At 39.4% G+C, this 25764-nt stretch overlaps 1 protein-coding gene across 2 annotated transcripts; it reads left to right on the top strand.

Annotated features, from left to right (window-relative positions):
- The first annotated feature begins 79 nt into the window (after positions 1-79).
- On the top strand, positions 80-25635 carry LOC116606978 (F-box/WD repeat-containing protein 7). Of its 2 annotated transcripts, none has more exons than XM_032368890.2 (11): positions 80-275; positions 364-404; positions 855-1236; positions 2977-3233; positions 19033-19144; positions 20566-20623; positions 22351-22409; positions 22874-23015; positions 23818-23885; positions 24432-24554; positions 24959-25635. In XM_032368890.2, the coding sequence occupies exons 1-11, from the start codon at positions 174-176 to the stop codon at positions 25025-25027; spliced, it is 1413 nt and encodes a 470-aa protein (XP_032224781.2). In that variant the 5' UTR covers positions 80-173; the 3' UTR covers positions 25028-25635. The 2 variants fall into 2 exon arrangements, with proteins under 2 accessions (XP_032224781.2, XP_032224780.2); XM_032368889.2 differs by having other exon boundaries at positions 20566-20632.
- The last annotated feature ends 129 nt before the right edge of the window (positions 25636-25764 follow it).

Raw genomic sequence — 25764 nt, 5'->3', positions numbered from 1 at the left:
AAGCCTTTTTCTCCCCACAGGGATACCATGATACAGGGGATTTACCATCTGTGGGATTCCTGTGTTTTTTTTTGCGCCAGCGGACTGGACGAGAAAGAGAAAAAAATGGCGTCCATAATGTTTTTATGACGAAGATTTTTTAGTTATGTCTTGTTTATCTTTTATTTTAATCAATGAGTCGTTCAACTTCTCACAACATATGTGGCCTTAGTGATGAGATCCTTGTTCGTATTTTTAGTTTTTTAACTGCGAACGATTTGTGTCGTTGTTCAAGAGTAGGTATCCAGTATAACATCTTCGTAAGTTACTTTCTCGCCTTCTTTGTGTTCTTTGTCATTATTGTCATTCTTTCTCTTTCTACAGGTGTGCGTGTCATGGTGTCGTCTGTCGAATGACTTTCATCTGTATCCTTTAGATCCCCATTTGTTAGGTCAACAGCTGTTCGTTTCGAGTACATGACATGTTTCGATTGTGACATTACGGGTTTTTGTCCGTTTGAATACACCTAGTTAAAATAAATAAACGTTGTCAGTGCAAATGGCGAATGGAAATTGGCAAATGGAAGTTCCAAGACGACCAATTACTTCTTATGGTTATAATTATTTGTAAGAATAGAGATGATAAGTAATACGATCGCAGAATTTATCCACATTTTCCTTCATTTAGTAGAAATTTGACTAGTTCCATAGTATTTTTTAATAGCAGAACTACCAATTGGCATTTGCCATTTGCACTGACAACATATTTTGAAATAGGTGTATATGTTTCTATATATAATCATCCCTTCGCAGTGACACTTTTTACGAGTCGTACAAACAGTCTTTTATTTACCCTTGACAATTTCTTTTTTATAGTTGGAGAGATCTTTTTATCAAGAAATTCGGAAAATTTATCATTGATCAATCATTTTACAACAGACTCACTCCAACTCAGTGGAAAGAACAGTATATCATTCGAGCGAATTGGTTCAGTGGACACTGTCATGTACAGAAACTCCATCAAAACGAACACAAAACTTTGCCTCATCAATCAGCGAAGATAACATGTTTACGAATATCCAAGTGCAGTCAGAACTTGTTGGCGAGTGCAAAGGAGAATTCTAGGCTTGTTCATGTGTGGGATTTAGTGGAAAAGCGCTGTAAACATGTCATACACTGTGATGGAGTGGTGTGTGCAGTTGACTTTGGTTCACTCACCTCAAGGAACCTGCTTGCTGTTGGTCTGAGTTGCAATAAGGTACATTAAATTTAAACTTTAATTGCACATACTGTAACTGTTCATTATAGCACCCTGGGTCATAAGGGGAATGCTGATTCATAAAAGCTTATTGTAAGGGATGCTTTTAGGAGTTTCATGAACTTTCAGAGTGGGTGGTGGAGAGTGATAAGTAGGGGATAGAAGTTATTTTATTTAATTAGTTCAAATAAAACTTAAATCAACTTTTTTTCAAAGTAGCCGGTGCTCGGTGGAAAATACCTGGTGGTTCTGCCGGCCGGCGGGGCCAAATGAAACCCCTGACTTTCAAAATACAGAGTTCAGCTATCTGAAATATCTGCCGTGTCTGCATTTCAAGTAACATATGCAAAAAATAACTCATAGTAAAATAGTCCAGATCGATAAATAAAAAAGAAGTGTATACCTACTGTAAAAGAAGCCTACAGGAGGTTGCTTTCCATGGAGAGGAGTGTGCTTATCGGAAGGGAGGGGGCTTGTTTTATGGGACCGTGCTTATTGGAAGGGAGGGGGCTTGTTTTATGGGAGGGTGCTTATTGGAAGGAAGGGGGCTTGTTTTATGGGAGGGTGCTTATTGGAAGGGAGTGTGCTTATCGGAAGGGAGGGGGCTTATTAGAAGGGAGGGGGCTTGTTTTATGGGACCGTGCTTATTGGAAGGGAGGGGGCTTGTTTTATGGGAGGGTGCTTATTGGAAGGAAGGGGGCTTGTTTTATGGGAGGGTGCTTATTGGAAGGGAGGGTGCTTATCGGAAGGGAGGGTGCTTATCGGAAGGGAGGGTGCTTATCGGAAGGGAGGGTGCTTATCGGAAGGGAGGGGGCTTATTAGAAGGGAGGGGGCTTGTTTTATGGGACCGTGCTTATTGGAAGGGAGGGGGCTTATTGGAAGGGAGGGGCTTATTTTGAGGGAGGGTGCTTATTGGAAGGAAGGAGTTTATTGAAAGGGAGGGGGCTTATTGAAAGGGAGGGGGCTTATTGGAAGGGAGGGGGCTTATTGAAAGAGAGGGTGCTTATTGGAAGAAAGTTGCTTATTGGAAGGGAGGGGGCTTATTTAAAGGGAGGGTGCTTACTGGAAGGAAGAGGGCTTATTGGAAGGGAGGGGGCTTATTTTAAAGGGGGTGCTTATTGGAAGGAAGAGGGCTTATTGGAAGGGGGGGGGGGGCTAATTTGAAGGAAGTGTGCTTTTTTTAAGGGAGGTTCTCTAATTGGAAGGAAGAGGGCTTATTGTAAGGGAGGGGGCTTATTTTATGGGAGGGTGCTTATTGTAAGGGAGGGTGCTTATTGGAAGGGAGGGGGCTTATTTTGAGGGAGGGTGCTTATTGGAAGGAAGGAGTTTATTGGAAGGGAAGGGGCTTATTGGAAGAAAGAGGTTAATTGGGAGGGAGGGGGCTTATTGAAAGGAAGTTGCTTATTGGAAGGGAGAGGGCTTATTGGAAGGAAGTTGCTTATTTGAAGGGAGTGTGCTTATTGGAATGGAGCGGGCTTATTGAAAGAGAGGGTGCTTATTGGAAGAAAGTTGCTTATTGGAAGGGAGGGGGCTTATTGGAAGGGAGTGTGCTTATTGGAAGGGAGGGTGCTTATTGAAAGGAAGTTGCTTATTGAAAGGGAGGGGCTTATTGGAAGGGAGTGTGCTTTATAAAAGGGGGTGTTTGTCATCTCAATATTCAAAATAAATCAATATGTTACTCATGTTGGATACAAAGTCCTCAAACACCATCTCATCAGCTTGCCCTGAATGGGTTTACAGTTCAGTATCTGGGATGTAAAACAAGAGCTGTTCCGTCTGCATCAGACCAACATTACCGAGAGTGCAGCCATAGTTAACCCCGCCCTGAGAATGGCAAGCAGTATACGTCCCCTTCATGAGTCAGCCGTTGTTCAACTCAACTTGGTCGATGACAAGCTGGCAACTGTCACTCAAGACTGTGTTGTCAGGGTGTGGCTTCTAGATCTGAGTCACACGGAGGTGTCCTGTCTTCACACGCTGACAACATTAAAACCAAGGTCAGCAGGGATTTCTAGTCGTTTAGTTGAACCTACAGACATTACTAGCTTATGCACTACAACAGGGCAGTCGTTTAGTTGTACCTACAGACATTACTAACTTATGCACTACAACAGGGCAGTCGTTTAGTTGTACCTACAGACATTACTAGCTTATACACTACAACAGGGCAGTCGTTTAGTTGTACCTACAGACATTACTAACTTATGCACTACAACAGGGCAGTCGTTTAGTTGTACCTACAGACATTACTAGGTTATGCACTACAACAGGGCAGTCGTTTAGTTGTACCTACAGACATTACTAGCTTATGCACTACAACAGGGCAGTCGTTTAGTTGAACCTACAGACATTACTAGCTTATGCACTACAACAGGGCAGTCATTTAGTTGTACCTACAGACATTACTAGCTTATGCACTACAACAGGGCAGTCATTTAGTTGTACCTACAGACATTACTAACTTATGCACTACAACAGGGCAGTCGTTTAGTTGTACCTACAGACATTACTAGGTTATGCACTACAACAGGGCAGTCGTTTAGTTGTACCTGCAGACATTACTAACTTATGCACTACAACAGGGCAGTCGTTTAGTTGTACCTACAGACATTACTAACTTATGCACTACAAAAGGGCAGTCGTTTAGTTGTACCAACAGACATTACTAACTTATGCACTACAACAGGGCAGTCGTTTAGTTGAACCTACAGACATTACTAGGTTATGCACTACAACAGGGCAGTCGTTTAGTTGTACCTACAGACATTACTAGCTTATGCACTACAACAGGGCAGTCGTTTAGTTGTACCTACAGACATTACTAGCTTATGCACTACAACAGGGCAGTCGTTTAGTTGTACCTACAGACATTACTAACTTATGCACTACAAAAGGGCAGTCGTTTAGTTGTACCTACAGACATTACTAGGTTATGCACTACAACAGGGCAGTCGTTTAGTTGTACCTACAGACATTACTAGCTTATGCACTACAACAGGGCAGTCGTTTAGTTGTACCTACAGACATTACTAACTTATGCACTACAAAAGGGCCGTCGTTTAGTTGTGCCTACAGACATTACTAGCTTATGCACTACAAAAGGGCAGTCGTTTAGTTGTACCTACAGACATTACTAGCTTATGCACTACAAAAGGGCAGTCATTTAGTTGAACCTACAGACATTACTAGCTTATGCACTACAACAGGGCAGTCATTTAGTTGTACCTACAGACATTACTAGGTTATGCACTACAACAGGGCAGTCATTTAGTTGTACCTACAGACATTACTAGCTTATGCACTACAACAGGGCAGTCATTTAGTTGTACCTACAGACATTACTAGGTTATGCACTACAACAGGGCAGTCGTTTAGTTGTACCTACAGACATTACTAGCTTATGCACTACAACAGGGCAGTCGTTTAGTTGTACCTACAGACATTACTAGCTTATGCACTACAACAGGGCAGTCATTTAGTTGTACCTACAGACATTACTAGCTTATGCACTACAACAGGGCAGTCGTTTAGTTGTACCTACAGACATTACTAGCTTATGCACTACAACAGGGCAGTCATTTAGTGTAACCTACAGACATTACTAGCTTATGCACTACAACAGGGCAGTCATTTAGTTGAACCTACAGACATTACTAGCTTATGCACTACAACAGGGCAGTCATTTAGTTGAACCTACAGACATTACTAGCTTATGCACTACAACAGGGCAGTCATTTAGTTGTACCTACAGACATTACTAGCTTATGCACTACAACAGGGCAGTCGTTTAGTTGTACCTACAGACATTACTAGGTTATGCACTACAACAGGGCAGTCATTTAGTTGTACCTACAGACATTACTAGCTTATGCACTACAACAGGGCAGTCATTTAGTTAAACCTACAGACATTACTAGCTTATGCATTTCAACAGGGCAGTCATTTAGTTGAACCTACAGACATTACTAGCTTATGCACTACAACAGGGCAGTCATTTAGTTGAACCTACAGACATTACTAGCTTATGCACTACAACAGGGCAGTCATTAAGTTGTACCTACAGACATTACTAGCTTATGCACTACAACAGGGCAGTCGTTTAGTTGTACCTACAGACATTACTAACTTATGCACTACAACAGGGCAGTCGTTTAGTTGAACCTACAGACATTACTAGCTTATGCACTACAACAGGGCAGTCATTTAGTTGAACCTACAGACATTACTAGCTTATGCACTACAACAGGGCAGTCATTTAGTTGTACCTACAGACATTACTAGCTTATGCACTACAACAGGGCAGTCAATTAGTTGAACCTACAGACATTACTAGCTTATGCACTACAACAGGGCAGTCATTTAGTTGTACCTACAGACATTACTAGGTTATGCACTACAACAGGGCAGTCATTTAGTTGTACCTACAGACATTACTAGCTTATGCACTACAACAGGGCAGTCGTTTAGTTGTACCTACAGACATTACTAGGTTATGCACTACAACAGGGCAGTCGTTTAGTTGTACCTACAGACATTACTGCCTTATGCACTACAACAGGGCAGTCGATTAGTTGTACCTACAGACATTACTAGCTTATGCACTACAACAGGGCAGTCGTTTAGTTGTACCTACAGACATTACTGCCTTATGCACTACAACAGGGCAGTCGTTTAGTTGTACCTACAGACATTACTAGCTTATGCACTACAACAGGGCAGTCATTTAGTTGTACCTACAGACATTACTAGGTTATGCACTACAACAGGGCAGTCGTTTAGTTGTACCTACAGACATTACTAGCTTATGCACTACAACAGGGCAGTCGTTTAGTTGTACCTACAGACATTACTGCCTTATGCACTACAACAGGGCAGTCATTTAGTTGAACCTACAGACATTACAAGCTTATGCACTACAACAGGGCAGTCATTTAGTTGTACCTACAGACATTACTAACTTATGCACTACAACAGGGCAGTCGTTTAGTTGTACCTACAGACATTACTAGCTTATACACTACAACAGGGCAGTCATTTAGTTGTACCTACAGACATTACTAGCTTATGCACTACAACAGGGCAGTCATTTAGTTGTACCTACAGACATTACTAACTTATGCACTACAACAGGGCAGTCGTTTAGTTGTACCTACAGACATTACTAGGTTATGCACTACAACAGGGCAGTCGTTTAGTTGTACCTGCAGACATTACTAACTTATGCACTACAACAGGGCAGTCGTTTAGTTGTACCTACAGACATTACTGCCTTATGCACTACAAAAGGGCAGTCGTTTAGTTGTACCAACAGACATTACTAACTTATGCACTACAACAGGGCAGTCGTTTAGTTGAACCCACAGACATTACTAGGTTATGCACTACAACAGGGCAGTCATTTAGTTGTACCTACAGACATTACTAGCTTATGCACTACAACAGGGCAGTCGTTTAGTTGTACCTACAGACATTACTAGGTTATGCACTACAACAGGGCAGTCGTTTAGTTGTACCTACAGACATTACTGCCTTATGCACTACAACAGGGCAGTCGTTTAGTTGTACCTACAGACATTACTAGCTTATGCACTACAACAGGGCAGTCGTTTAGTTGTACCTACAGACATTACTGCCTTATGCACTACAACAGGGCAGTCGTTTAGTTGTACCTACAGACATTACTAGCTTATGCACTACAACAGGGCAGTCATTTAGTTGTACCTACAGACATTACTAGGTTATGCACTACAACAGGGCAGTCGTTTAGTTGTACCTACAGACATTACGAGCTTATGCACTACAACAGGGCAGTCGTTTAGTTGTACCTACAGACATTACTGCCTTATGCACTACAACAGGGCAGTCATTTAGTTGAACCTACAGACATTACAAGCTTATGCACTACAACAGGGCAGTCATTTAGTTGTACCTACAGACATTACTAACTTATGCACTACAACAGGGCAGTCGTTTAGTTGTACCTACAGACATTACTAGCTTATACACTACAACAGGGCAGTCGTTTAGTTGTACCTACAGACATTACTAACTTATGCACTACAACAGGGCAGTCATTTAGTTGTACCTACAGACATTACTAGGTTATGCACTACAACAGGGCAGTCATTTAGTTGTACCTACAGACATTACTAGGTTATGCACTACAACAGGGCAGTCATTTAGTTGTACCTACAGACATTACTAGCTTATGCACTACAACAGGGCAGTCGTTTAGTTGTACCTACAGACATTACTAGCTTATGCACTACAACAGGGCAGTCATTTAGTGTAACCTACAGACATTACTAGCTTATGCACTACAACAGGGCAGTCGTTTAGTTGTACCTACAGACATTACTGCCTTATGCACTACAACAGGGCAGTCGTTTAGTTGTACCTACAGACATTACTAGCTTATGCACTACAACAGGGCAGTCATTTAGTTGTACCTACAGACATTACTAGGTTATGCACTACAACAGGGCAGTCGTTTAGTTGTACCTACAGACATTACTAGCTTATGCACTACAACAGGGCAGTCGTTTAGTTGTACCTACAGACATTACTGCCTTATGCACTACAACAGGGCAGTCATTTAGTTGAACCTACAGACATTACAAGCTTATGCACTACAACAGGGCAGTCATTTAGTTGTACCTACAGACATTACTAACTTATGCACTACAACAGGGCAGTCGTTTAGTTGTACCTACAGACATTACTAGCTTATACACTACAACAGGGCAGTCGTTTAGTTGTACCTACAGACATTACTAACTTATGCACTACAACAGGGCAGTCGTTTAGTTGTACCTACAGACATTACTAGGCTATGCACTACAACAGGGCAGTCGTTTAGTTGTACCTACAGACATTACTAGCTTATGCACTACAACAGGGCAGTCGTTTAGTTGAACCTACAGACATTACTAGCTTATGCACTACAACAGGGCAGTCATTTAGTTGTACCTACAGACATTACTAGCTTATGCACTACAACAGGGCAGTCATTTAGTTGTACCTACAGACATTACTAACTTATGCACTACAACAGGGCAGTCGTTTAGTTGTACCTACAGACATTACTGCCTTATGCACTACAACAGGGCAGTCATTTAGTTGAACCTACAGACATTACAAGCTTATGCACTACAACAGGGCAGTCATTTAGTTGTACCTACAGACATTACTAACTTATGCACTACAACAGGGCAGTCGTTTAGTTGTACCTACAGACATTACTAGCTTATACACTACAACAGGGCAGTCGTTTAGTTGTACCTACAGACATTACTAACTTATGCACTACAACAGGGCAGTCGTTTAGTTGTACCTACAGACATTACTAGGCTATGCACTACAACAGGGCAGTCGTTTAGTTGTACCTACAGACATTACTAGCTTATGCACTACAACAGGGCAGTCATTTAGTTGTACCTACAGACATTACTAGCTTATGCACTACAACAGGGCAGTCATTTAGTTGTACCTACAGACATTACTAACTTATGCACTACAACAGGGCAGTCGTTTAGTTGTACCTACAGACATTACTAGGTTATGCACTACAACAGGGCAGTCGTTTAGTTGTACCTACAGACATTACTAACTTATGCACTACAAAAGGGCAGTCGTTTAGTTGTACCAACAGACATTACTAACTTATGCACTACAACAGGGCAGTCGTTTAGTTGAACCTACAGACATTACTAGGTTATGCACTACAACAGGGCAGTCGTTTAGTTGTACCTACAGACATTACTAGCTTATGCACTACAACAGGGCAGTCGTTTAGTTGTACCTACAGACATTACTAACTTATGCACTACAAAAGGGCAGTCGTTTAGTTGTACCTACAGACATTACTAGGTTATGCACTACAACAGGGCAGTCGTTTAGTTGTACCTACAGACATTACTAGCTTATGCACTACAACAGGGCAGTCGTTTAGTTGTACCTACAGACATTACTAACTTATGCACTACAAAAGGGCAGTCGTTTAGTTGTACCTACAGACATTACTAGCTTATGCACTACAACAGGGCAGTCATTTAGTTGTACCTACAGACATTACTAGGTTATGCACTACAACAGGGCAGTCGTTTAGTTGTACCTACAGACATTACTAGCTTATGCACTACAACAGGGCAGTCGTTTAGTTGTACCTACAGACATTACTAGCTTATGCACTACAACAGGGCAGTCATTTAGTTGTACCTACAGACATTACTAGCTTATGCACTACAACAGGGCAGTCGTTTAGTTGTACCTACAGACATTACTAGCTTATGCACTACAACAGGGCAGTCATTTAGTTGAACCTACAGACATTACTAGCTTATGCACTACAACAGGGCAGTCATTTAGTTGAACCTACAGACATTACTAGCTTATGCACTACAACAGGGCAGTCGTTTAGTTGTACCTACAGACATTACTACCTTATGCACTACAACAGGGCAGTCATTTAGTTGTACCTACAGACATTACTAGGTTATGCACTACAACAGGGCAGTCATTTAGTTGAACCTACAGACATTACTAGCTTATGCACTACAACAGGGCAGTCATTTAGTTGTACCTACAGACATTACTAGGTTATGCACTACAACAGGGCAGTCATTTAGTTGTACCTACAGACATTACTAGGTTATGCACTACAACAGGGCAGTCATTTAGTTGTACCTACAGACATTACTAACTTATGCACTACAACAGGGCAGTCATTTAGTTGTACCTACAGACATTACTAGCTTATGCACTACAACAGGGCAGTCATTTAGTTGTACCTACAGACATTACTAGCTTATGCACTACAACAGGGCAGTCGTTTAGTTGTACCTACAGACATTACTAACTTATGCACTACAACAGGGCAGTCATTTAGTTGTACCTACAGACATTACTAGCTTATGCACTACAACAGGGCAGTCATTTAGTTGTACCTACAGACATTACTAGCTTATGCACTACAACAGGGCAGTCGTTTAGTTGTACCTACAGACATTACTAACTTATGCACTACAACAGGGCAGTCATTTAGTTGTACCTACAGACATTACTAACTTATGCACTACAACAGGGCAGTCATTTAGTTGTACCTACAGACATTACTAGCTTATGCACTACAACAGGGCAGTCATTTAGTTGTACCTACAGACATTACTAACTTATGCACTACAACAGGGCAGTCGTTTAGTTGTACCTACAGACATTACTAGGTTATGCACTACAACAGGGCAGTCGTTTAGTTGTACCTACAGACATTACTAACTTATGCACTACAAAAGGGCAGTCGTTTAGTTGTACCAACGGACATTACTAACTTATGCACTACAACAGGGCAGTCGTTTAGTTGAACCTACAGACATTACTAGGTTATGCACTACAACAGGGCAGTCGTTTAGTTGTACCTACAGACATTACTAGCTTATGCACTACAACAGGGCAGTCGTTTAGTTGTACCTACAGACATTACTAACTTATGCACTACAAAAGGGCAGTCGTTTAGTTGTACCTACAGACATTACTAGGTTATGCACTACAACAGGGCAGTCGTTTAGTTGTACCTACAGACATTACTAGCTTATGCACTACAACAGGGCAGTCGTTTAGTTGTACCTACAGACATTACTAACTTATGCACTACAAAAGGGCAGTCGTTTAGTTGTACCTACAGACATTACTAGCTTATGCACTACAACAGGGCAGTCATTTAGTTGTACCTACAGACATTACTAGGTTATGCACTACAACAGGGCAGTCGTTTAGTTGTACCTACAGACATTACTAGCTTATGCACTACAACAGGGCAGTCGTTTAGTTGTACCTACAGACATTACTAGCTTATGCACTACAACAGGGCAGTCATTTAGTTGTACCTACAGACATTACTAGCTTATGCACTACAACAGGGCAGTCGTTTAGTTGTACCTACAGACATTACTAACTTATGCACTACAACAGGGCAGTCATTTAGTTGTACCTACAGACATTACTAACTTATGCACTACAACAGGGCAGTCATTTAGTTGTACCTACAGACATTACTAGCTTATGCACTACAACAGGGCAGTCATTTAGTTGTACCTACAGACATTACTAGCTTATGCACTACAACAGGGCAGTCATTTAGTTGTACCTACAGACATTACTAGCTTATGCACTACAACAAGGCAGTCATTTAGTTGTACCTACAGACATTACTAACTTATGCACTACAACAGGGCAGTCATTTAGTTGTACCTACAGACATTACTAGCTTATGCACTACAACAGGGCAGTCATTTAGTTGTACCTACAGACATTACTAGCTTATGCACTACAACAGGGCAGTCATTTAGTTGTACCTACAGACATTACTAGCTTATGCACTACAACAGGGCAGTCATTTAGTTGAACCTACAGACATTACTAACTTATGCACTACAACAGGGCAGTCGTTTAGTTGTACCTACAGACATTACTAGCTTATGTACTACAACAGGGCAGTCGTTTAGTTGAACCTACAGACATTACTAGCTTATGCACTACAACAGGGCAGTCGTTTAGTTGAACCTACAGACATTACTAGCTTATGCACTACAACAGGGCAGTCGTTTAGTTGTACCTACAGACATTACTAGCTTATGCACTACAACAGGGCAGTCATTTAGTTGTACCTATAGACATTACTAGCTTATGCACTACAACAGGGCAGTCGTTTAGTTGTACCTACAGACATTACTAGCTTATGCACTACAACAGGGCAGTCATTTAGTTGAACCTACAGACATTACTAGCTTATGCACTACAACAGGGCAGTCATTTAGTTGAACCTACAGACATTACTAGCTTATGCACTACAACAGGGCAGTCATTTAGTTGTACCTACAGACATTACTACCTTATGCACTACAACAGGGCAGTCATTTAGTTGTACCTACAGACATTACTAGGTTATGCACTACAACAGGGCAGTCATTTAGTTGAACCTACAGACATTACTAGCTTATGCACTACAACAGGGCAGTCATTTAGTTGTACCTACAGACATTACTAGGTTATGCACTACAACAGGGCAGTCATTTAGTTGTACCTACAGACATTACTAGGTTATGCACTACAACAGGGCAGTCATTTAGTTGTACCTACAGACATTACTAACTTATGCACTACAACAGGGCAGTCATTTAGTTGTACCTACAGACATTACTAGCTTATGCACTACAACAGGGCAGTCATTTAGTTGTACCTACAGACATTACTAGCTTATGCACTACAACAGGGCAGTCGTTTAGTTGTACCTACAGACATTACTAACTTATGCACTACAACAGGGCAGTCATTTAGTTGTACCTACAGACATTACTAGCTTATGCACTACAACAGGGCAGTCATTTAGTTGTACCTACAGACATTACTAGCTTATTCACTACAACAGGGCAGTCGTTTAGTTGTACCTACAGACATTACTAGCTTATGCACTACAACAGGGCAGTCATTTAGTTGTACCTACAGACATTACTAACTTATGCACTACAACAGGGCAGTCATTTAGTTGTACCTACAGACATTACTAGCTTATGCACTACAACAGGGCAGTCATTTAGTTGTACCTACAGACATTACTAACTTATGCACTACAACAGGGCAGTCGTTTAGTTGTACCTACAGACATTACTAGCTTATGCACTACAAAAGGGCAGTCGTTTAGTTGTACCTACAGACATTACTAACTTATGCACTACAACAGGGCAGTCGTTTAGTTGTACCTACAGACATTACTAGCTTATGCACTACAAAAGGGCAGTCGTTTAGTTGTACCTACAGACATTACTAGCTTATGCACTACAACAGGGCAGTCATTTAGTTGTACCTACAGACATTACTAGCTTATGCACTACAACAGGGCAGTCGTTTAGTTGTACCTACAGACATTACTAGGTTATGCACTACAACAGGGCAGTCGTTTAGTTGTACCTACAGACATTACTAGCTTATGCACTACAACAGGGCAGTCATTTAGTTGTACCTACAGACATTACTAACTTATGCACTACAACAGGGCAGTCATTTAGTTGTACCTACAGACATTACTAGCTTATGCACTACAACAGGGCAGTCATTTAGTTGTACCTACAGACATTACTAGCTTATGCACTACAACAGGGCAGTCATTTAGTTGTACCTACAGACATTACTAGCTTATGCACTACAACAGGGCAGTCATTTAGTTGTACCTACAGACATTACTAGCTTATGCACTACAACAGGGCAGTCATTTAGTTGAACCTACAGACATTACTAACTTATGCACTACAACAGGGCAGTCGTTTAGTTGTACCTACAGACATTACTAGCTTATGCACTACAACAGGGCAGTCGTTTAGTTGAACCTACAGACATTACTAGCTTATGCACTACAACAGGGCAGTCGTTTAGATGTACCTACAGACATTACTAGCTTATGCACTACAACAGGGCAGTCATTTAGTTGTACCTACAGACATTACTAGGTTATGCACTACAACAGGGCAGTCATTTAGTTGTACCTACAGACATTACTAGCTTATGCACTACAACAGGGCAGTCGTTTAGTTGAACCTACAGACATTACTAGCTTATGCACTACAACAGGGCAGTCGTTTAGTTGAACCTACAGACATTACTAGCTTATGCACTACAACAGGGCAGTCATTTAGTTGTACCTACAGACATTACTAGGTTATGCACTACAACAGGGCAGTCATTTAGTTGTACCTACAGACATTACTAGGTTATGCACTACAACAGGGCAGTCGTTTAGTTGAACCTACAGACATTACTAGGTTATGCACTACAACAGGGCAGTCATTTAGTTGAACCTACAGACATTACTAGCTTATGCACTACAACAGGGCAGTCATTTAGTTGAACCTACAGACATTACTAGCTTATGCACTACAACAGGGCAGTCATTTAGTTGTACCTTTAGACATTACTAGCTTATGCACTACAACAGGGCAGTCGTTTAGTTGTACCTACAGACATTACTAACTTATGCACTACAACAGGGCAGTCGTTTAGTTGTACCTACAGACATTACTAACTTATGCACTACAACAGGGCAGTCATTTAGTTGTACCTACAGACATTACTAGCTTATGCACTACAACAGGGCAGTCATTTAGTTGTACCTACAGACATTACTAGCTATGCACTACAACAGGGCAGTCATTTAGTTGAACCTACAGACATTACTAGCTTATGCACTACAACAGGGCAGTCATTTAGTTGAACCTACAGACATTACTAGCTTATGCACTACAACAGGGCAGTCATTTAGTTGTACCTACAGACATTACTACCTTATGCACTACAACAGGGCAGTCATTTAGTTGTACCTACAGACATTACTAGGTTATGCACTACAACAGGGCAGTCATTTAGTTGAACCTACAGACATTACTAGCTTATGCACTACAACAGGGCAGTCATTTAGTTGTACCTACAGACATTACTAGGTTATGCACTACAACAGGGCAGTCGTTTAGTTGTACCTACAGACATTACTAGCTTATGCACTACAACAGGGCAGTCATTTAGTTGTACCTACAGACATTACTAACTTATGCACTACAACAGGGCAGTCGTTTAGTTGTACCTACAGACATTACTAACTTATGCACTACAACAGGGCAGTCGTTTAGTTGTACCTACAGACATTACTAACTTATGCACTACAACAGGGCAGTCATTTAGTTGTACCTACAGACATTACTAGCTTATGCACTACAACAGGGCAGTCATTTAGTTGTACCTACAGACATTTACTAGGTTATGCACTACAACAGGGCAGTCATTTATTTATACCTACAGAAACAACTACCTTATGCACTACAACAGGTCTCATGGAAAAATGATGGTTATTGCTGATCCTGAAGAAATGTTCCACTGATATTGTTCCTCTTGTGTTTGATTTTTTTCTTTTATATTTTCTTTTGTTTTTTTTGAGGCTAACAGAAAGTAAATTACACACAAATCCTGGCACAGTATTGCAGTTTTATTATTTTCCTTCACAGACCAGTCTATAGCGGAACCAACAAAACCAGCGGAACCGGCAGAACCAGTATTTTTCGCTTAGTAATAGGGGAGGGATGTCATACTAGGATCACCATTTATTTCTTTCGAATCTGCATCTAATCATGTCTCTCTGGATATGCGCAGTCCCTCATGTACTCCGCTATAGGGCTGTTGCCAAGTATACTTTGGAGGATGCAGTTGATGTAGCACATATTGTCTGCATTTCTAAGTCCTGACACAGAATACATTTTCACAGTCAAAAAATGATGGAGTGAGCACTGAGTGTTGTAGTTCACACTGGGTGTGTGTAACAAGAGACACGATGGTGGTTTAGGAGATCTTTTTATTCAATATACAAAAACAAGTTACTGATTTACCAAGATCATAATTAGATTTCACATGGATGTCTTAACCTGGGGTAGGAGGAAGAGGTGCATAGTATGTGGCGTTGTGTCTACTTGCTAAGCTAATGTAAATATTTTAAAACAATCTCTGTAGTGTTCATTTATCTTTTCTTAAGTGCTTAAAAGCAATTTTTGGTACTACATTCGTAACTAGACTATAAGAGGTCAGTTACCTAGTCCAACACATACCGTCCCTCCCCTCTCTGTAAATAACCTGTCATGGCAGTAAATCTGCAAGGCGATGTTACGTAAAGTTTTGATTGACAACGGCAACCTTGGCTTGGCTATAATTGTATAATATTTCCGGATATCCCAAGTGTGTGTGGGCCAGATTTCAAAGTACTTCAAAATCACTAACAATTCTTTCAGCCCTTTTGATAGATTGGATTTTGATTGTATTCATTCAGCACATGTACATATAAAAAATTGGATAATTTATTAGTAACAAATTTCAGCTACAATCGTTCCCTTTAGACGCTTGCAGTATTACGGTATGATATTTGGCGTTATCTCTAACAGGAAGCTATGAGCAACACTACTAATGCTACTATCTGGAACATTCAATGGTAATGGGATAAAAATTGCATGAATGTCAAATATGCCTGAAATAACGTAGCGCACTTGCCATTACTGAAGTTATTTTGGCAAGTCACAACGGAATGTTCAATCGCCTCGCCTTGCGTTTTGTGCAGATTAGAAAGGAAATAAATGGTGATCCTAGTATGACATCCCTACCCCTATAACTAAACGAAATATACTGGTTACGCCCGTTCCGTTTTTAGTAATGCCGTGTACTATAGGTGTATATGATGTATGAAGCATTGTATTGTAGGTGTAAATAATGTTTATGTCGTATTGTATTGTAGGTGTATATGATGTTTATGTCGTATTGTATTGTAGGTGTAAATGATGTATATGTAGTATTGTATTGTACGTGTAAATGATGTTTATGTCATATTGTATTGTAGGTGTATATGATGTTTATGTCATATTGTATTGTAGGTGTAAATGATGTTTATGTCGTATTGTATTGTAGGTGTAAATGATGTTTATGTCGTATTGTATTGTAGGTGTAAATGATGTTTATGTCGTATTGTATTGTAGGTGTAAATGATGTTTATGTAGTATTGTATTGTAGGTGTAAATGATGTATGAAGCATTGTGTATTGTAGTGTATATGATGTATATGTAGTATTGTATTGTAGGTGTAAATGATTTTTGTCGTATTGTATTGTAGGTATATATGATGTATATGTAGAATTGTATTGTAGGTGTAAATGATGTTTATGTGGTATTGTATTGTAGGTGTAAATGATGTATGAAGCATTGTGTATTGTAGTGTATATGATGTATATGTAGTATTGTATTGTAGGTGTAAATGATTTTTGTCGTATTGTATTGTAGGTATATATGATGTATATGTAGAATTGTATTGTAGGTGTAAATGATGTATATGTAGTATTGTATTGTAGGTGTAAATGATGTTTATGTCGTATTGTATTGTAGGTATATATGATGTATATGTAGTATTGTATTGTAGGTGTAAATGATGTTTATGTCGTATTGTATTGTAGGTATAAATGATGTTTATGTCGTATTGTATTGTAGGTATATATGATGTATATGTAGTATTGTATTGTAGGTATATATGATGTATATGTAGTATTGTTTTGTAGGTGTAAATGATGTTTATGTCGTATTGTATTGTAGGTGTAAATGATGTTTATGTCGTATTGTATTGTAGGTGTAAATGATGTTTATGTCGTATTGTATTGTAGTGTATATGATGTATATGTAGTATTGTATTGTAGGTGTAAATGATGTTTATGTCGTATTGTATTGTAGGTATATATGATGTATATGTAGTATTGTATTGTAGGTGTAAATGATGTTTTATGTTGTATTGTATTGTAGGTGTAAATGTTGTTTATGTCGTATTGTATTGTAGGTGTAAATGATGTTTATGTCGTATTGTATTGTAGGTGTAAATGATGTTTATGTCATATTGTATTGTAGGTGTATATGATGTATATGTAGTATTGTATTGTAGGTGTATATGATGTATGTAGTATTGTATTGTGGTGTATTTATGTAGTATTGTATTGTAGGTGTATATGATGTATGTAGTATTGTATTGTAGGTGTAAATGATGTATGTACAGTAGATGTTGGAAAATTAGCGGGTCTTGGGGTGCAAGGGTTAAATCGGTGATTTAAACCGTCAGTGGGTATTTTGTAGTTATTTTGTATATTCATTGGTAAATAAGTAGTATTTTGGGGGTTCAAAACACCTCGGGGTCCAAAACCTGACCTCGAATTTTCAGTGTTTGAAAATTTTCCAATATTTACTGTAGAATTGTATTGTAGGTGTATATGATGTATATGTAGTATTGTATTGTAGGTGTATATGATGTATATGGTATTGTATTGTAGGTGTATATGATGTTTATGTTGTATTGTATTGTAGGTGTATATGATGTATATGTAGTATTGTATTGTAGGTGTATATGATGTATCTAGTATTGTATTGTAGGTGTATATGATGTATATGGTATTGTATTGTAGGTGTATATGATGTTTATGTTGTATTGTATTGTAGGTGTATATGATGTATATGTAGTATTGTATTGTAGGTGTATATGATGTATATGGTATTGTATTGTAGGTGTATATGATGTTTATGTTGTATTGTATTGTAGGTGTATATGTAGTATTGTATTGTAGGTGTATATGATGTATCTAGTATTGTATTGTAGGTGTATATGATGTATATGGTATTGTATTGTAGGTGTATATGATGTTTATGTTGTATTGTATTGTAGGTGTAAATGATGTATATGTAGTATTGTATTGTAGGTGTATATGATGTATCTAGTATTGTATTATTGGTGTATATGATGTATGTAGTATTGTATTGTAGGTGTCTATGATGTATGTAGTATTGTATTATTGGTGTATATGAGGTATGTAGTATTGTATTGTAGGTGTATATGATGTATGTAATATTATATTGTAGGTGTATATGATGTATGTAGTATTGTATTGTAGGTGTATTTCTATCAATAGGTGACTTGGACTAAGAAATCATGTGATTTTTTTAGTTCCAAACTCATGCCAAAATAAACACAGAATTGGTTTCTACGGTTACCCAAATAAGCAATTAACAAGTAAAATCTTCCTTTGAAAATAAGACCCTTCTGGCTTAGAAGCTTTCTGCTGATTCATAACCGCTGATTAAGTTGCTTTTTATTGTTGTCATTTTGCGGCTTTTCATAGTACACACATGCTTGCCGCCTAAAAAGTCCTGTGATTTCCTAGTGGAAGTCACCTCTTTGTGTTGTTCCTTTAAGGTGTTCTGTATTGGATGTTCAGCTACAACAAAAACACCATAGTAACACCTGGTCAGTCTCCATATCCCATGCTGCTGAGGTCATGGAAAACTGGAACCTTATCGGTTTCCAGGTAACAAGAAAGTAATGTAGAGTAAGGACATGGCTTATTGGGTAAATACAAGAGCAAGATATGTAGTTATATAGTCCTATAAGTTCTGGGGTAAATACAAGGGCAAGATATGTAGTTATATAGTCCTATAAGTTTTGGGGTAAATACAAGGGTAAGATAGTTATGTAGTCACATGAGTGTTGGGGTAAATACAAGGGTAAGATAGTTATGTAGTCACATGAGTGTTGGGGTAAATACAAGGGTAAGATAGTTATGTAGTCGCATGAGTGTTGGGGTTAATACAAGGGTAAGATAGTTATGTAGTCGCATGAGTGTTGGGGTAAATACAAGGGTAAGATAGTTATGTAGTCGCATATATACAGATTTGTAAATCTTTAGCATCCTTGTTTATGTGCCTGTAAATATTCACACGGTTTTCAGAGATCAGTACTCAGTCATTCATAATACATACCCATTAATCACTGGGTTAGGACTCTTGAACTCTACAGTACAATCCGATTTGAAATAGTTCTTTATCAATTATCCTAAGAACAACGTTTTATGTCTGATAAAAATTACTTAATTGGAAATACCCATGTAGGCTAAACCTAGATGGGGAAAGGGGAAGGGTGTCATATGTGATGTTGTAAGGGTGACATATGTGATGGGGTAAGGGTGACATTTGTGATGGGGTAAGGGTGACATATGTGATGGGGTAAGGGTGACATGTGATGGGTTAAGGGTGACGTATGTGATGGGTTAAGGGTGACATGTGTGATGGGAGAAGGGTAACTTATGTGATGGGGAAAGGGTGACATATGTGATGGGGAAAGGGTGACATATGTGATGGGGTAAGGGTGACATGTGATGGTGTAAGGGTGACATATGTGATGGGGTAAGGGTGATGGGGTAAGGGTGACATGTGATGGTGTAAGGGTGACATATGTGATGGTGTAAGAGTGACGTATGTGATGGGTTAAGGGTGACATTTGTGATGGGGTAAGGGTGACATATGTGATGGGGTAATGGTGACATGTGTGATGGGTAAGGGTGACATTTGTGATGGGGTAAGGGTGACATATGTGATGGGGTAAGGGTGGCATTTGTGATAGGAGACGGGTGACATTTGTGATAGGGTAAGGGTGACATTTCTGATGGGAAAAGGGTGACGTGTGTGATGGGGTAAGGATGACATTTGTGATGGGGTAAGGGTGACATATGTGATGGGGTAAGGGTGACATATGTGATGGGGTAAGGGTGACATTTGTGATGGGGTAAGGGTGACATATTGTTGCTATTAGCAACCATAACTAATAACAGGAGTGTCTCTTTCCCTAGATGATAAATAGGTACTGCCATCCAAGCTGTTGGTCTGACCCCTAGCAGCATTTATTGACTGTTTACTAGTCATTAAACATATCTTTTTGTCTTGTTTTTCACAGTCTGTCAAGTTTGATGGACGGAGCTTATCAGGAGATGATGTTGATAATTCAGTCATGAGTATGTCATGTATGACAGACCTAGTACTGGGCCCTCTTTTAAAGATTTTGCCTAAAGATATTAAGTCAATAAAACCCTTCTGGCGGCTGAGATAACGGCGGATAATGTCCAAGGATGAGAAATGGTACGAAAAATAAACATTTGGCCGAGAAGCGAAGCTTCGAGGGCATGTGTGAAATTTTGAGGAGCATTTCTTAGCCGCGGACATTATCCGCCGATATCACAGTGAGCCAAAGATGGGGTTTATTTATTTTATTTATTATGTGGCAACGATCATACGTGCGCTCTGATTGGCTGAGAAGCGGGCAAGATCCTAAGATAATTACCGGGCAATATGTAAAAATCTTTCTTTTGTGACTTGAGAGTGACACCGAGTGCTCGGGCGACCAAAGCCGATCTTCACCTCTCAAACCAAAGCCTGACAAAGAAAAATTATACCAAATATCGATACGCTTTACTATGATCGAAGAAAATTATTCATATAGTCAGTTTGACTATCCAGAAGAGGACAATGGAGACAAAATTCCCGAGAAAAACAACAACACGACTCATAAGTACGAGCGACGGAAGTTTCAGCAACAGTCAGTTGCAACGGAAAATAAGCGATGAAAAACGACGAAGAAAGTGAAAGCGAATTCTACTACCCAGAGGAAGAATTTGCCGGCAAAAGTCGAAACAACAACAACAACAACAACAGTGGAATGTTTTATAACAAAGAGGAGATGTCTAACATCTAACAGCCAGGAGGAACTAGAACAATTTATACAAGGGCAAAATAGCAGAAACACCATTCGAAAGACTTCAAGCGATTTGGATGATTTTTTACCGTTTCCTTGGCCTAATAAACGCCCCCTATCTAAAGAACGCCCTACAGGAAATCTGGGTCCTCATTTATCATATGTAGAAAGATGCAGCCCAAAAAAGAAGTATAAAGGTTTTAGAGTTACCGAAAAAGTCGCTACTAGTATTTATCTGGCGAACGTTTTGTGTTCAGCAATGGTTTTTTTTCTTTTATGGTTTATCTCTTTGATAGATCCATTTCTTGTTTATAGAAAATTAGCCAATCAGAGCGCGCGTTAGAATGTAGCCATGTTATAAAAGTGTCTTCTGTGTACGCTGACGTGCACTGGAATGACACCACGAGCGTAAAATAAAAATCCATGCAACAATTGTTCCATTAGAACAAAAACTACAAGACCAAACTTGCATTTAACTGATGTATTGACACCTAGGCAAATTTTTTATTGTTCTGCTAAGAGCTGGAATAAAATCTGGAGGTGATAAATTGAAGCAAAATGTTTTCAATTTTGAAATGTCTTTTGCTCGCGCGCTGACGTGCAAGGGAATGACGCCACGAGCACGCGCCGTTGTGAAGTTTTTTGTTATTGCTTTTACTTTCACATTTTAGGATAAATTCTAAAAAAATATATAGCGTTTTGAAAACCTTGGTGTTCGTTTGAGGAGTTAGACGAAAAGCAAGTTTTGACCGCACAAAAATGTTCACGTGACAGATATCTCTTTGGCTCGTCATTATGATATTTGTCCTGTGAAAATGTGCACGTGACCTGTATTGACCAGTGAGCGCGCGTGAAAATTCATCACTAGGATATAAGAAGGCATAAGGAAATATCCCTAAATTTCTGGGTCCACCATGTACGTTGAGAGATATCTCAAGCCATCAAATTTTTGTCATTTTATTTATGTATTTCTTAACACATTATTCATAGACTCTTTTGCACTGGATCGTCAAGAAGCTGAGAAATATATTTTAGAAAAACCTGATGAAGTAAGTTCCCTTCCCACTCAGTAAACCCTGTTATTACCCTGTCAATCCTTCTTTGCTACACTTGCACTATGTGTTGGTCAACCATCCTGTGTTGGTCAACCATCCTGCTCCATCCAGAAGGCTTTCTCTTTGACTACTCGCTACCTCCTCTATGCCACACTCAATCATTTTCTCTCCTATCAATCTCTTATTTGCCATGCTTAACTCATCATCCTTTTTTAAAGTTTTCTCCATCCTCGTGGCACTCCTCACTCTGCCTGGTATTTCACAAATCTTTCTCTTCTATATATTTCTCCATATTTTCTCTTCTCATTCCATTCTCTCTTTTCCCTATTTCTTCCACAATGTACTCACTGATGTGCTTTTAACCTTGCCCCAGGTCACCTACTTCAATTATCCCCCCTACACAGTCATGCCACTTTATACCCTCTTCACCACATGCTTTTTTTTACCTTGTCCCTTAGCCCATGACATGTAGGACCACCATTTCCTGCCTGTCAATCAGTCCATGTACAAGGCTGGTTGCATCTGGACAGACAGACAACACTATCTGTCTTTGGGACACCCACACACGCAGGAAGCAGCACAACCTGTTTGGACATACAGGTGAGCTCATTTGCATAATGGTAGACATACAGGTGAGCTCATTTGCATAATGGTAGACATACAGGTGAGCTCATTTGCATAATGGTAGGCATACAGGTGAGCTCATTTGCATAATGGTAGACATACAGGTGAGCTCATTTGCATAATGATGGACATACAGGTGAGCTCATTTGCATAATGATGGACATACAAGTGAGCTCATTTGCATAATGATGGACATACAAGTGAGCTCATTTGCATAATGATGGACATACAGGTGAGCTCATTTGCATAATGGTAGACATACAGGTGAGCTCATTTGCATAATGATAGACATACAGGTGAGCTCATTTGCATAATGGTAGGCATACAGGTGAGCTCATTTGCATAATGATGGACATACAAGTGAGCTCATTTGCATAATGATGGACATACAAGTGAGCTCATTTGCATAATGGTGGACATACAGGCGAGCTCATTTGCATAATGATGGACATACAGGTGAGCTTATTTGCATAATGATGGACATACAGGTGAGCTCATGTGCATAATGGTAGACTTACAGGTAAGCTTATTTGCATAATGATGGACATATAAGTGAGCTCATTTGCATAATGGTGGACATACAGGTGAGCTCATTTCCATAATGGTAGACATACAGGTGAGCAACATGGCTCATTTTCATAATGGTGGACATAAATATAGAGTTGAGGTGCAGAGGTGGTAGGTTCTGTGATTTGTGTTACATTTTTGTGGTAGGTTCTGTGATTTGTGTGTCATTTTTGTGGTAGGCTCTATGATTTGTGTATCTTTTTTGTGGTAGGTTCTGTGACGTGTACAGCAGTTGACTCACACAAGGTTGTCAGTGGATCTAATGACAGGACGGTCAAGGTAACAGCCCGGTTACTGGGAAGACTGACGTTTACTGTTGTGAAATGCGACCAAACTTTCTGTCTGTTTTACTCACGAAAAAAGAAAGCACCTGTCATCGCTGTGTAAGCTATCCATGCCTATATTGTTTCAACTCAAAGGGCTGTGATTGGCTGTACTTCATAGGGCTGTGATTGGTTGTGTATATTTGTTAGTTTATTTAAAATGTCTGGTCACAATATATTATTGTTCGCTCATTTGAAAGGCCTGATCACAAAATATAATTGTTCGTTCATTTGAAAGGTCTGGTCACAAAATATAACTGTTCGTTAATTTGAAAGGTCTGGTCACAAAATATAATTGTTCATTAATTTGAATGGCCTGGTCACAAAATATAATTGTTCGTTCATTTGAAAGGTCTGGTCACAAAATATAATTGTTCGTTCATTTGAAAGGTCTGGTCACAAAATATAATTGTTCGTTTATTTGAAAGGTCTGGTCACAAAATATAATTGTTCGTTAATTTGAAAGGTCTGGTCACAAAATATATTTGTTCGTTCATTTGAGGTTTGGTCACTGGACAGCGGTCACTGCCAACTTACCTTACCCGAAGACCATTCGTCCGGAGTTTCGTGTGTCACTTTTAGTGACCAGTGGGTGGTCAGCGGTGACAGCTTGGGTGAAATCAAGGTACCCATCACGTGATGTTATGCTGTTGTTATACGTATATATACACGGACAGATTCGTCAATCGAAAAAAACGTTGAGCCAAGGTTTGCTTTTGGATAGTTTAGTTTGGATGATATAAAATTTGAAAAAGAAAGGTTTCTTCTAATGAAAAGATATTCTAACCCTGGACCATTTTAGAGTGTCCTGTTCGACTAGAATTAATGGCCGGTTAATGGTTTCTCTATTTTAACGGTACGGACGGTGACGGAAGTCGGGAGGAGACTAATTAATCACCTCTAGTTCACAATCCCTGATCGTCAACAGATCATATGTTACTCAACCTGCACATATTCTGTCTCAACCCCATTCTGATGTCCTGTTGTTTGTGTTCTCTCCCAGTCTAATGTTACATTTGTTCCCTCTAGGTGTGGGACTTTGCTGTAAGCAGTCTTTCCGTCCTCAGGGAGGCGCCTAGAGCTGCGTCAGCCAGATGAAAAAAAAAAAAGAGACTCGCTTTTAGGGACATAACCTTTCAACCAGATAACAATCTTTGAAGTTTCCATCATGTGTACATACCGGTTTTTTCTTCGTTTTACAATCGTATAATGTTTCTTTTCTTCTTTAATGGCGCCACTCGTGAACGTTACATTCTATGCGGAATATGGTACATGATAAAGTACATACCATCCACATGATCAGTGCTTTATGATGTCCGATAAACTTGGGCCCACACCTTTCTTATGCAGGCTTCCTCCTTCAGTAGTTATCCTCTAGCTCACAACGATACAAAATTTGAGTTATGTTACCGCAAAGCACTATAGAAAAGTCTTTTTTTTTGTAAAAGTGAAGTTAATTTGGCCAATGGGGCCTTTTTTGCGGTTTTTTGCGACAATGAAATCAGTCAAAACAAGGAAAATAGTAATATGCTTTAAAAAAAAAGCTACAGAAAAAAGTGATACTGTGCTTATGCGAAAACCAGCAAAACCACGCTCGCGCTTAATTGATTTCCGCAAAAAACACCAATATTTGTTCCAAATTCCGGAAAATATAATTAAAACATACGACTATTCATTTAATGTAATTAATATATGGTTCTGACATCGCTTTAGTCTATTTATCACCTTTATTTTTACAAATAATTAATACCCATATACACCTTTCGGTCATAGAACTGCCATTTGGCAATTGCTATTCGCCAATCGCGCTGACAATGTTTAATAAAATAGGTTTA

This window comes from Nematostella vectensis, chromosome 12 (assembly GCF_932526225.1).
Source record: "Nematostella vectensis chromosome 12, jaNemVect1.1, whole genome shotgun sequence".
NCBI lineage: Eukaryota > Metazoa > Cnidaria > Anthozoa > Actiniaria > Edwardsiidae > Nematostella > Nematostella vectensis.
Note: the sequence above shows the minus strand (reverse complement) of the source record. Positions and strands in the feature narration are given on the sequence as shown.